Below are 12,461 nucleotides of genomic sequence, written 5' to 3'. Positions count from 1 at the left end.
TGGTCCTGCCTTCAGAATAGAGGGAGCTAGGTAGGAAATTAGCAAGCACGGCCTCAAAATTAGTAATCTTTGGATTACTCCCGGTACCACAAACAAGTGAGTAGCAACAGGAAGATAGTGCAGATGAATGCACAGCTGGAGAGATGTATAGGAGGGAGGGCTTTAGGTTGTTGGGAAATTGGGATCAGCTCTTGGGCGAGACAGGACCTGGATAGGTTGCACCTAAACAGTGCCAGGCCCAGTTTCTTTGCAGGGCGATTTGCTAGTGTTATTGGGGAGGGTTTAAACTAACTTGACAGGGGTGTGGGAACCAGGATCATTAGATCATTAGTACTAGAGTAGAAAATGGTAACTTAGCAGATGCGTTCAGCACAAGAGGAAAAGTAATAAAGCTTAAATTAGGGCTACTGTGCATGTATGCAGGCTGGTAAATAAGATTGGTGAGTTGCAGATGCAGATAGCTGCATGGAACCGTGATGTTGTGGTTGTAACAGAGACCTGGCTCAAAGGTCAGGACTGGGTATTCAATATTTCTGGATACAAGGTGTTCAGGAAGGATAAGACAGGAAGGAAAGGAGGGGGGTTGCTGTAATAATTATGGGGAACATTGCAATCCTGGACAGAATGTCCCAGAAGGGTCAAAGACAGAATCTATTTGGCTGGAGCTAAGGAACAAAAATGGAGCAGTTACATTGCTCAGTGTGGTCTATAGGCCACCATCTAGGGGTAAAGATGTAGAGAAGCAAATCCACATGGAAATGACAGAGAAGTGCATGAATTATAGAGTAGTTATAATGGGGGGCTCTAATTAACTGAATATAGGCTGGGACAGTAGTAAAGGACAGAGAGGGGCAGAAGTTCACCGAGTGTGTTCAACAGAATTTTCTACAGCAGTATCTTCCATTCCAATGAGAAAGGAGACATTGCTGGACTTGGTTCTTGGGAATGAGGTGGACCAAGTAGATCAAATGTCTGTAAGGGAACATTTAGTGAACAGTGATAATTGTATCATAAACTTTAGGTTGGCTGTTGAAAGGGCCAAGGAGTCATCCAGTGTAAGAAAAATTTACTAGGAAAAGCCAACTTCAGTGGGATAAGAATGGATCTGACCGAGACAAATTGGAATCAAAGTTTAACAGGCAAAATTGTAACTACACAATAGGCTGCCCTGAAAGAAGAGATAGCTCACATACATTCAAGGGAGGGGGAAAGTAGGGCAAACAAATCCAGAGCTCCCTGGATAGGGAAAGGTATAGAGATTAAGATAAAAAACAGAAAAAGTGTGCTTATGACAGATGTCACGTGGATAATACAATTGAGAACCTGGCTGAATGTAGAAGGTTCAGAGGCGGATTGAAAAACCAAATAAGGAAATCTAAGATAGGGTCTGAGAAGAGACTTACAGCTAACAGAACAGGGAATCCAAAAACCTTCTAAAAGCATATAGATAGTAAAAGGGTGGTAAGAGGAGGAGTGGGGCTGATTAGGGGCCATAAAGAGGATTCATGCATGGATACACAGGGCATGGCTGAGATATTAAATGAATACATTACATTTTTCCTTATCATGGAAGAAGATGTTGTGCAGGCCATTGTGAAAGAGAAGGTAGTTCAGACACTAGAAAGGTTTCAAATTGATAAGGAGGAGGTATTGAATAGGCTGTCTTTTCTTAAAGCTGATAAGACAACTGCATGAAGTGCATCCAAGGATACTGAAGGAAGTGGGAGTGGAAATTGCAGCAGCAGCACTGGCCACAATTTTTTAATCTGCCTTAGACTTTGGGATGGTGCCAGAGGACTGGAGAATTGCAAATGTTACATCCTTGTTCAAAAAAGATAAGGCCAGCGACTACAGCACAGTCAGTTTAACTTCGGTGATGGGGAAGCTTCTAGTAACAGTAATTTCAGACAAAATTAATGGTCACATGGACAAATTCAGATTAATTAAGGAAAGCCAGCAGCAATTCATTAAGGACAAATCCTGTTTAACTGACTTGCTTGAGTTTTTGATAAGGTTACAAAGAGAGTTGATGAGGGTAGTGCTGTTGATATGGTATATCTGTATAAAACATTGGTTCCAGCTCAACTGGAGTATTGCATCCAGTTCTGGGCACCACACTATGGGAAGGATGTTGAAGTCATTAGAAAGGGCGTAGAAAAGATTCAAGAGAATGGTTCCAAGGATACGGAACTTCAATTATGTAAAAAGATTGGAGAAGTTTGAACTTATCTCCTTGGAGAGGAGAAGTTTGAGAGGAGATTTGATAGAGGTATTCTAAATTATGAGGGGTTAGCACAGAATAGATAGGGAGAATCTGTTCTCATTGGTGGAATGGTCGAGAACCAGGGGGCACAGGTTCAAGGTAACTGGCAAAAGAGCAATGGAAGCAATGGTAACATGAGGAAAAACTCTTTCATGCAGTGAGTGGTTAGGAATTGGAATGCACTGCCTGAGAGTGTGGTGGAGGCAGGATCAATATAGGCCAGCATCTTCTGGTCGGTGAACAGGTGTGGGGCCTGCTTGCCGGCACGTAAAATGACACGGGGTGACATCGGGCATGCATCTCGATGTCACCCCGCCTCATTTAGATTGTCAGTTCGGCAGATGCACATCCGGGTTGGATGTGCGCCCGCCGACCTGTCAATGGCCTATTGAGGCCATTAAAAAACCAACTGAGCTCATTACTGGACCCACCCGTCCAACCTTAAGGTTGAAAAAACATGAAACCTCATCCACAGGGCAGGATGAGGTTTCACGAGTGATTTAAAAAATGCAGAATATTTTACAATAAAAGTTATGGATATGTCCCAACTCATGTGACAGTGTTACATCAGGGAATATGGCAGGGAAATTTTCTTTTAATCTATATTCAAAGTTTTAAATGGGAGCCGACCTGAGGCAGCACTTTGCCTCAGGGAGATCTGTGCCTCTTCCGCGCGCATGTGCGAAAGAGTGCACTCCCAGCTGAGGGAATCCCTCCCCCGCATGCACGCACAGGGAGCACATAGCTCTTCCTGGCAGACATCACACTGGGCGGGCCTTAATTGGCCGGCTCACATAAAATGGCGGCGTGCCCCCGACCCACAGTGCTGATCGGAAGCCCACCCGTTTGCGCCCGCTCCTGGACTTCCCCCCACCCCGACGGGGTGAAATGTTGCCTGTAGGCTCTTAAAAGGAAGTTTTATCATTATGTAAAAAGGAAAAGTCTGCATGGCTGCAGAGAAAAGGCATCTGACTGGCACTAGGTGAATTGCTGCTTCAGAGACCCAGCACAGACATGTGCTGTAATCATTCTATGGTTCTAACCTGTCCATGCTGGTGTGTATGCTCCAATTGGACTGCCTTCCACCTTTCCTTATCTAACTGTACCATTGTAACTCCCTATTCCCTTCTCCCTCATATGCTTGTCTAGCTTCTCCTTAGATGCATCGAATACTATTCGTTTCAACGAATCCCTGGGATGGCGAGTCCCACATTCTCACCACTCTTCTGGCAAAGACGTTTCTTCTGAATTCACTACTGGATTTAATGGTGACTATCTTATATTGATGGCCTCTAGTTATGCTTTCCCCACAGGAGGAAACAATATCTCTGTATCCACTCTATCAAAGCTTCGCATAATCTTAAATACATTTATTAGGTGACTCCCCAGCCTTTCTTTTTCTGAGAGAAAAGAGAACCAGCCTGTCAGTCCTTTTGTGATATGTATACCCATGCATTTCTGCTGTGATCCTTGTAAACCTTTTCTTCACCCTCTCCAGTAACTCTATATCCTTTCCATAATATGGCGGCAGCCAGAATTGCATGCAGTCCTCGAAGTGTGATCTAATCAAGATTCGCTACAGGTTTCACGTAACTTCCCTACTTATCAATTCAATCCCTCTAGTAATAAACTCTCCGACTTTGCTTGGTTTTTTTATGGCGTTGCTAACCTATGCTACAACTTATAGAGATTGGCGTATTTGTATACTCCAATATTCTTTTGTTCCTCTGCACCGCCTAGACTTGCATTTTCAAAGTAATAAGTGAACCAACTGAAGAGATTTGGGGCTGAATTCTCCCCCCATCGAGGGGGAAGTTGATGGGCGGGCGCATACGGGCGTGCTTCCGATCGGCGTCCCCAATCGGAGACGCAGTGCCATTTTACGTGGGCGGGCCAATTAAGGCCCACCCAGCCTGACATCTGCACAGAAGTGCTATGCGGTCCCTGTGCAGGTGGCAGGGGGGGAATTCCCAAAATTGAGAGTGCACTCTTTTGCGCGCATGCACGAAAGAGTGCACTCATCTCCCTGAGGCTAGGGCAGCTTCAGAGAGATTGGCTGCAAATGTAAAAAAGGCAAAAATAGACAAATAAAATTTCCCTAACATGTCCCCTCATGTGACAATGTCACATGAGTTGGGACATGTCCATAATTTTTATAAACTCTTTATTAAAATATTATAAAGCAACATGAAACCTCATCCCGCCCGTGGGTGAGGGTTCATGGTTTTTCTATTTCCCACTGGGGCTCCTGGCCTGCAGCCAACCTTAAGGTTGGATGGCAGGTCCTTTAATTACTTAATTGACTCTGTCAATGGCCTCAATTGGCCATTGGCAGGTCAGCGGGAGCGCAGCTGATTTTGCTGCACCCCCACCTTCCTGAAAATTTAAATCGGGCGTGGTGATGTCGGGAGCTCCCCACTACGTCACCATGCGTCATTTTACGCATCGGCGAGCGGGCCCCGCCCCCACTCACCGACTCGTAAAATTCTGCCCTTGGGCCCAGGACATTGACGTAAAGAACTCCTGCAGCAATGTTCTTGATGATCCTTGAGCCTCCCCATTATGTGTCATGAAATTATGAGATTTCTGTCATTAACACAAATTTATCATGCCATAGTCATTTAGGGCTGGTAATTCATGTCATAAGGCCAATGCTAATAAAGTGATTTATGTTCTTGACATGCCACTCAACCTCGGAGATCTGGAATGTCACTCGTGCTGTCAGTAAATTTTTCCTAGATGTTTTATAAATGTACTGTTTCTTTTCTCACTCTTCCCTCTACTTTTTTTTTCTCTCTCTTAATCCGACTTTTCTTTCCTTCACTTTGGGAAGAATGTACTATTCCCCGGCAGTGGGTTTGGAGGTGGGGACATTTAATCAGGCTGGAGAGGGCAGGATGGGGGCCCTGCCACCTTCCCACCTCTACCTGATTAAATCAAGGGAGGGAGGGCCTACCCACCTAGATGCTAATTGAGGCCCTTAAATGGGCAACCAGTATCCACTTGAGTGCCTCATCCCACCACTGCTGGTATTCAAACAGCAGCGGGCAGAGGACACTCCACAGGGAGTCCAAAAAGCAAAACCCTGTCAGAGGGTGGTGTTTTGAGAGATCCCTGGTTCAAAGTTACCTTTAAATATGTTCGGAGACAAATAAGCCAAAGTATATGGTCATAATCTGTATTCGCTTATGTGAAAAATTTGAGGGCTGAATTTAATGTTGATGATGGGGCCCTTACCTACTGGCTAGAGAGCTGATGGAAGCCATAGGGTAAGTTCCATTGGAATAAAGTGCCCCAGGCACTTAGCTGGCCAAAACTGGGATTTAGGACCCCAGGGGTGCAAAAGCTCGGCCCCTAAAGCTGATAGCCAATCAAAGGCCGGTAGCTCTCCACTGCCCATCAGCAACATTGGGGGCGGTGGCTACTGCTGGTATTACATACACCACAGACCTAGGACTGCCAAGGGATCCAGGCTACAGATGAGCGAGGGTGGGATGGGGGTCTTGGAGAGAGGGTTGCAGGTTTGTGGTCGGGGGGGAGGGTTTTGGAAGAAGGGGCTGGGGGCTGGCTGTCAGCAGGCTCCCCTGGTGCCCCTCCCCTAATGCTAGACTGCTCGATCAAACATTGGGTGTCTTTGATGGAGGGACTCCCCATTCAGGAAGCTCGCATTTGCTTTTAAGGGTGTCCCCACATGGCGGCTCCTCTAGCCATCACTGACTGAATACCAGCAGCTGCAGGATGAGGTCCTTAAGTGGGTATAAATTGCTTTTCCCATCCCATACTTAATCCAGTCAGAGGAAGGAAGATGCCAGGGTCTCCACCCCACACCGTCCTTGCTGATTAAATTCTCCCTGCCTCCAATCACGCCACCCGGGGTGGGGGACGGGGGTGGGGGCAGGCATTCATTTCCATCCTGACTCTTAGTTAGTTGCTAGGTTAGTTTCAATGGAGAAGCCTCGATGTAAATGGTGCTCTAAGATTGCCTTACAGGTCATGACCACTGGATGTTCTCATATAGAAGTACAGATGCTTTATTAGGTCACAAACACTACTCCATTTGCATCTATTAAATCTGTTTAATTCCTTAATTGGCAAATTTGACATTGGGTTCCAAAATGTAATTTAATTTAATTTAAAAATAAATATAGAGCAAACAATGAAACAGCCTGAGGACAGGTTGATATATTTAGCAGCTAAAATATTTCAGTTATGTAACCAGTAACACTATTTAGCTTATAATGTGGAATCCTTCTGTTCTGCACTGGACTGTGAAGCAGTTGTAAAAGAGGTAGGAATAACATTGCAAAAATCCATAATCAGTAACTTCAGAACTTGGATTATTGACAAGTAAAACTTGCTGCAATATTTGTGAGAACCTAACAGATCAGCCTCATTCATACCTCCTGTGGCTACATTCAAATCCAACAATCTGAAAATTATATGTAACAGAGATCTGACAGATCCAGCATGTTCAAAAGCCTATCCAGATTTGCAGGATTTCAATAATGAGTAAACTTAGACGGGGTATAAAACAGAGGTCCAACCAGAATCCACCTCTTCCTCACTCGAAGAATCAGGTTAAAGTCAGGGTTTTGCATTGTGAAGGCCTATCCTGTAGGGTTGAGACATTCATATTCAATGAATATTAGAGAAACAGAAGCAAGGATAAATCTGTTACTATAGTTACAGTAAAGAATAAAACTAAACAAGGAGAATTAACAGATGCTTAGTCAATATGACATGTAGAGAAGGAACTGGGGGGCCGACAGATAGAACTCAAAAGTCACATGACTTTGACAGCATAATATTAAAAATTCCTAGGATGTCTAACAATTTGACCCTAAATATTCTACTTTACGTAATGTGGTTCAAGCCATGTTACTTTCTCACGTAAGTGGAAGTCAGAAATCAAATAAATAGTAGTTTTAAAATAAACAGCAGAGCATTCATGTTTTTCAATGGTCAACCACATCATTGGCACAGTTGTAACCATAATAATCTTCTCTCAAGCATTGTGGTGCATCAGCAACATACTGAAAATAAATTGTGTTTATGTAGTGTTTGTCACATCAGAATGATGTCTCGGAGTGCTTTGCAAATTTAGGAATAAGATGTCAAATAATACACTGGTACTACTAGCTGGCCAACAAACACAACCTGCAATACGCATAGCAGCTTTATGCAAATGCTTTCTCATTAAAATAGGGCATATTCCTCAACTAAGGTTGTGTACAGCAGATAGATATTCTCGATAACTGCATCCTCTTCCGTGATCATAGACAGTTATGCCTTTAAGCATTCTGGGCGCTACGATTTATAACAAAAAAAATAGAAGCACCGTAACAGGTCAAAATTCCACTTGCAATTATTTTACATTTTTAACCATGTTGTAAAAAAATAGCATGGTGCAGAAGAATTTGTTGAGCACTGTGTATGTTCTATGCATGCGGCCTATATAACTTACTTGTGAAATTATTACCTCCTTTCTTCCTGGAATAAATGCAATGGTGATCAGCTGTACTGTTAATTTGGGACACTAATAGTTTTTACAAGACATTGAAATGGAAACTTTGGATTCAGAATGAATGCAAGTTGTCTTACCTGCATAGAATTCAGGGCTGTACACTGCACCCACAACTGGATTTAATTTCCATCCTAAAGAATGAAGAAAATAACTTTATATGATGTAGAGATCAGTGATCAGAGAGTATAACTCCTTTTAAGAAAAAAGATTGATTATTTATTTCATGCACAATAATGAAACACATAACACACTCCAAAAAAGGCCATAGTTTGCTATCAAAATAATTGTGCAGCTAATGGTGCTCACTGTAATTTATTCACAAATACCAGACAACTTCAGGTGAGGGAATAATGTGCTTAGGTTGCTGTCCAAGATGCAAAATTCTACCATTACAATGTGGATTCTCATTCCTTTGGATCTTAATTGTTTTTGGAGATTCTAAAAATGTCAAATTTAAAATTGTGTTTTCAACTTTTACTTTCTCTCAATCTAATCATTCCTCCCTTCTCTTTATTTCTCTTTCTGTACTTGATTTGTTGTTGAATTTACTCACTATACTTAAGACTTCCTTCTTTGTCCTTGCACAGTTTATTCCACCATCTTCAGTCTGATTGCTCACTCAGGTCCCAGATGCCTAGCTTCCCTTACTATGCTATTGAGCAAATGTGCCACAAAAATTATTACAATTAAAGGTGCAAGGGCAAGTCCAACTTTAATGGTTTCCCTGCTACAGAAAATTATGAAGCATTAAGTATCGAGCAATGACAAGACACGATATTGTACTTTTGCTTAGAACATAAAACCTGCATTACACATTCCACAAGGAAAGCTTGTTGAACCACCAGAAATTTGAGTCTGGAAATTTAAAAAATATTTTTATGTATGTTGTGTAAACAGATAGGAATGAAAAAATGAATGGCTTCAGTGGTAATAACAAGAACCTCTCGATAGTGGCTCCATTATAACCTATGTGCATACCTACTATTCTCCAAATGACATATGCAGTGTAACATTTGAATTCCCAGCTCCAAAACCCATAATTTTTTCTTTTAAAAGTCCATCAGAGACTATATGCACATTAATGAGAATATTTAGGAGGTCCACATTTTCAGTTTGACGTTTCCTACCTTGTAACGCAGCCTCAATTTCACTGCTATTGTGTGCCTTTTATTTTTTGCATCACTGTCACACCGTAAATAATGAAAATAATCAGAGAGAAAGTTGGGAGAGGTTTCTTTAAGCCCCATTCTCTGCCTTGCCCCGTGAATTTGATTAAAGCCGTTGCCATTTGGACGAACCATTGATTAGTTTCCCCAGCAGAGGCTCTCATATGAGCTATTTGAATGTATTTCATATGCTCCTGCCATTGCCATCAAGGATCTGACAGATTTCTCTCAGACTTTAAGTTACACTAATGGTCTCTCAATTTGTCCAAGAAAAATCCTCTGAGACTCAGATCGATGTTCACAGCTGAAAGGTTGCCTCATTTTTCATCTCCTTCCCACTCCCTTCCTGATAGCTGGATCATCTAACTTTCCAGAGCTGATGTAGGGAAGACTTCATTTATCATGAAAATAACAGCAATTAAACTTTACTTTGTCTTGTCTATGAGCTTTGTGCTGGCCCATAACTGTGTGGGTTAATCAAGTGAGACGAGAGTGGTTGTCTGTGAGCCCACAGCTGTCATAATGCCCTAGCCTGGCACATAGATAGAAGAGGAACATACAGTCAAATTCACCACAGTGCATATCATCTACCCGGGATTAGAGGCCAGCTGGCTAGTGCTGTCAAAACTGTTAAGATTTTCCTTTCTTATCAAAACAAAAAAGGATATTAAGTGAACCTATCCTTCTTTACATATTTTTAAATTTTTTAAAGCCACTGTGATAAAGTTATGAACACTGCCTTGCTCAGAAGCTGGAAATATCTCTCTAAATTATTCTGGCAAAGTTTGTAACTACTTGATAAACATGCAGAATATTGTTTCACTTTCTTCCATATAAATATTTTGTGCTTCACTTAGCTGGAATGCACTCAGACATATATTTATATGTATATCCTTTATATCACTTACACAATATTTTCCAATCTTATTATTTAAGGGATTCTGACAGATAGAATTCTCAGCAGGATTCAGACAAATTCAGCAAGGTCGTTTTTTTAATTTTTTGCATAGCCAGCTGGCCACAAGCCCTAGTAAAGCACCAAGCAGGCTGCAGCCATTTTGAGTCTCTAATCTCATTGAAATAGAACTGTCAACTAACCAACTAAAATGAGCTTCCTGACCAACTTGTCACATTCAGGCCAGCAGCAAAGAAAGTTTGCTGGTTGACCAACGTGGAAGATAGGGCTTGCAGGAGCACTCCCGCTGCTCTTCATCCCACAGAAATAATTAAACCGTTTATGTCGCAGCTTCTTCTGTTGTATCACCAGTAAAGCTGGTGGAAAAGGGCACAATGCCAGCTCCAGCAAGCTCTATCATGAAACCCAGGCCTTACGTATGTTGTCGAACCTCGTTGCACCTGAAAAGAGGCCTACCGCCTAAAGCAGGCCATGTTTCAGCTGCCTCGTGCAGACTACTGTGAAAATGGCAGCAGTAGGGGCATAGCATTAATCGGGTGACAAATCTGCTACCTCCCTCTTAATGCCACTTTTGGCAAATTAAAATTATACCCAACAAGGCAGTCATAATCTGTGGAAATACCAGGCAAGGTGACATTGTGTAGACCCTTAATTGCTTAGCACAATTCCGATAAAGCATTACAAATCTAAAACATTAACTTGTCTCAAGATTAACACAAAAACTTTTTACAATTATATTTGAAGAAAAAAGATAGCCAAGAGTAATGTGGAACCTTGAAAAAACAAATGGAGGCAACATTGCAAATGAAAATAAGGAAATTGGAGATTTGTTGGATAATACTTTGTGTTAGTCTTTACTGTAGAAGAGAAGGAAAATATACCTGGATTCCAGGAAAACTAATAAGGAATCGAGGTCTGGAAAAGTTAACATAAGCAAGGAAATAATATTAGAAAAAATAATGGCACTAACAACTGACATATCCCCAGGGCCTGATGGTTCACAAACTAAAGTTTTAAAGGAAATTGTTGAGGAAACTGCAGATGCTTTAACCATGATCTTTCATGTTCTCTCGATTCAGTGACTGTCCCTTTAGTTTGGAAAATTGCAAATGTAACTCCATTATTTAAGAATGCTGAGCGAAAGGAATGAAGAAATTACAGACTTGTTAGTCTAACATCTGTTGCGGGTAAGTTATTGAAATCTATAATTAAGGACAGAGAACTGAGCACTTAGAGAAATTTTAGCTGATTAGAGAGGGTGGGTCATGTCTAACAATCTTATCGAATTTTTTGATTAAGTAGCTTACATAGTGAACAGATGAATGTCAATGGGGGTAGTTTATGTGAAGTTTCAGAAGGCATTCAATAAACTTCCACGAATCTTAGCTAAAATTAAAGCTCATGGTATTGAAGACAAATTATTGACTAACTTAGGAGATTGGTTAGGTGGCACAAGATAGAGAGTAGGGATAATGGATATGTGACTAGTGGTGTCCCATTAGGATCTGTGCTGGCCCTGAATTATTTACTGAATATCCTCGGATATTCCAAGGAGCCGCAATCATCATCATCGGATTGCCGCTCCACTCGAACATTCCCCCAACATGTCGCTACTTTGCATTTCTTTTGGGGCCTTCCGAGCCCAGCTTTTCCAGAAATGCAAGCACAGAGTCCCTTGGGAAGCTCTGTCAGAGTGGAGTAGAGTGCAGGGGAAGACAGGACATGCCTCTTTTTGTAGCACTGGCTGCTGTATGGTAAGTTTAGAGATTCAGTGTGAATGTTATTGAATGGGTGAATGATTGAGTGGATGAATGAATGAATGGGTAGGGTAGTAGGGTGAGAAGGTAAGTGGGTGAGGTGAGTAAGTGGGTAGGGGGTAGGTTGGTGAGCTGGTAGGTGGGTAGGGTGGCAGGTGGGTGAGATGGTAGTCGAGTCTGGAGGGGTAGTCGAGGGGGTCAGTGTGAGGTTTTGGGGAAGCAGTCAGTTCTATAGTCGTCAAAGAGTTAGCCAAGGCTTTAATCCGTCTAACATTTCCTGGGTAACTATTCAGGCAAATACTGCGGAATTCAGAGTCTAAGTCAGAGTAGGAGACATTTGAGAGGTTTCCACAGAGCAGGGGAATTGCCCAGCAGGAGTTGAAACCTCCCGGGCAATTCCCACGTGGGTCTGATAGATAGAGATAGAAACTTTTTCCGTCAGTGGGCAGTCTAGGACAAGGGAATATAACCTTAGAATCAGAGTCAGGTCAATCAGGAGATAAGTTCATAAATATCTCTCCATGCAAACGATGCTGGAATGTGGAACTCTCTCCAAGAAAGAGCAGTAGATGCTAGATCAATTAGTATTTTAAATCTAAAGTAGATAGATTTTTGCTAGACATGGATATGAAAGGATATGGGGCCAAGGCAGATGAGTAGAAGTAAGATGCGGATCAGCCACGACCTTATTGAATGGCAGAACATGCTCGAGGAGCTGAATGAAATATTCCTGTTTTTACGTTCCATGTCTATCCATCTCCATGGAAGCTGACTGTTTCGTTTTGACTTTTATCGCTTGGACTTGTTTAATTTATCCATCAAACCTGCAATTTAT

The 12,461-nt window shown here is 42.1% G+C and overlaps 1 protein-coding gene across 2 annotated transcripts in view; it reads right to left on the bottom strand.

Annotated features, from left to right (window-relative positions):
* The window catches only part of rbfox1 (RNA binding fox-1 homolog 1), a 333,005-nt gene that overhangs the window by 131,716 nt on the left and 188,828 nt on the right, over positions 1 to 12,461 (bottom strand). For both annotated transcript variants that reach the window (XM_041207248.1, XM_041207249.1), the window contains exon 7: positions 7,865 to 7,918. In XM_041207248.1, the coding sequence (XP_041063182.1) occupies positions 7,865 to 7,918 (54 nt within the window). The remainder of the gene's footprint in view (positions 1 to 7,864; positions 7,919 to 12,461) is intronic.

Source organism: Carcharodon carcharias, chromosome 15, assembly GCF_017639515.1.
Source record: "Carcharodon carcharias isolate sCarCar2 chromosome 15, sCarCar2.pri, whole genome shotgun sequence".
NCBI lineage: Eukaryota > Metazoa > Chordata > Chondrichthyes > Lamniformes > Lamnidae > Carcharodon > Carcharodon carcharias.
Note: the sequence above shows the minus strand (reverse complement) of the source record. Positions and strands in the feature narration are given on the sequence as shown.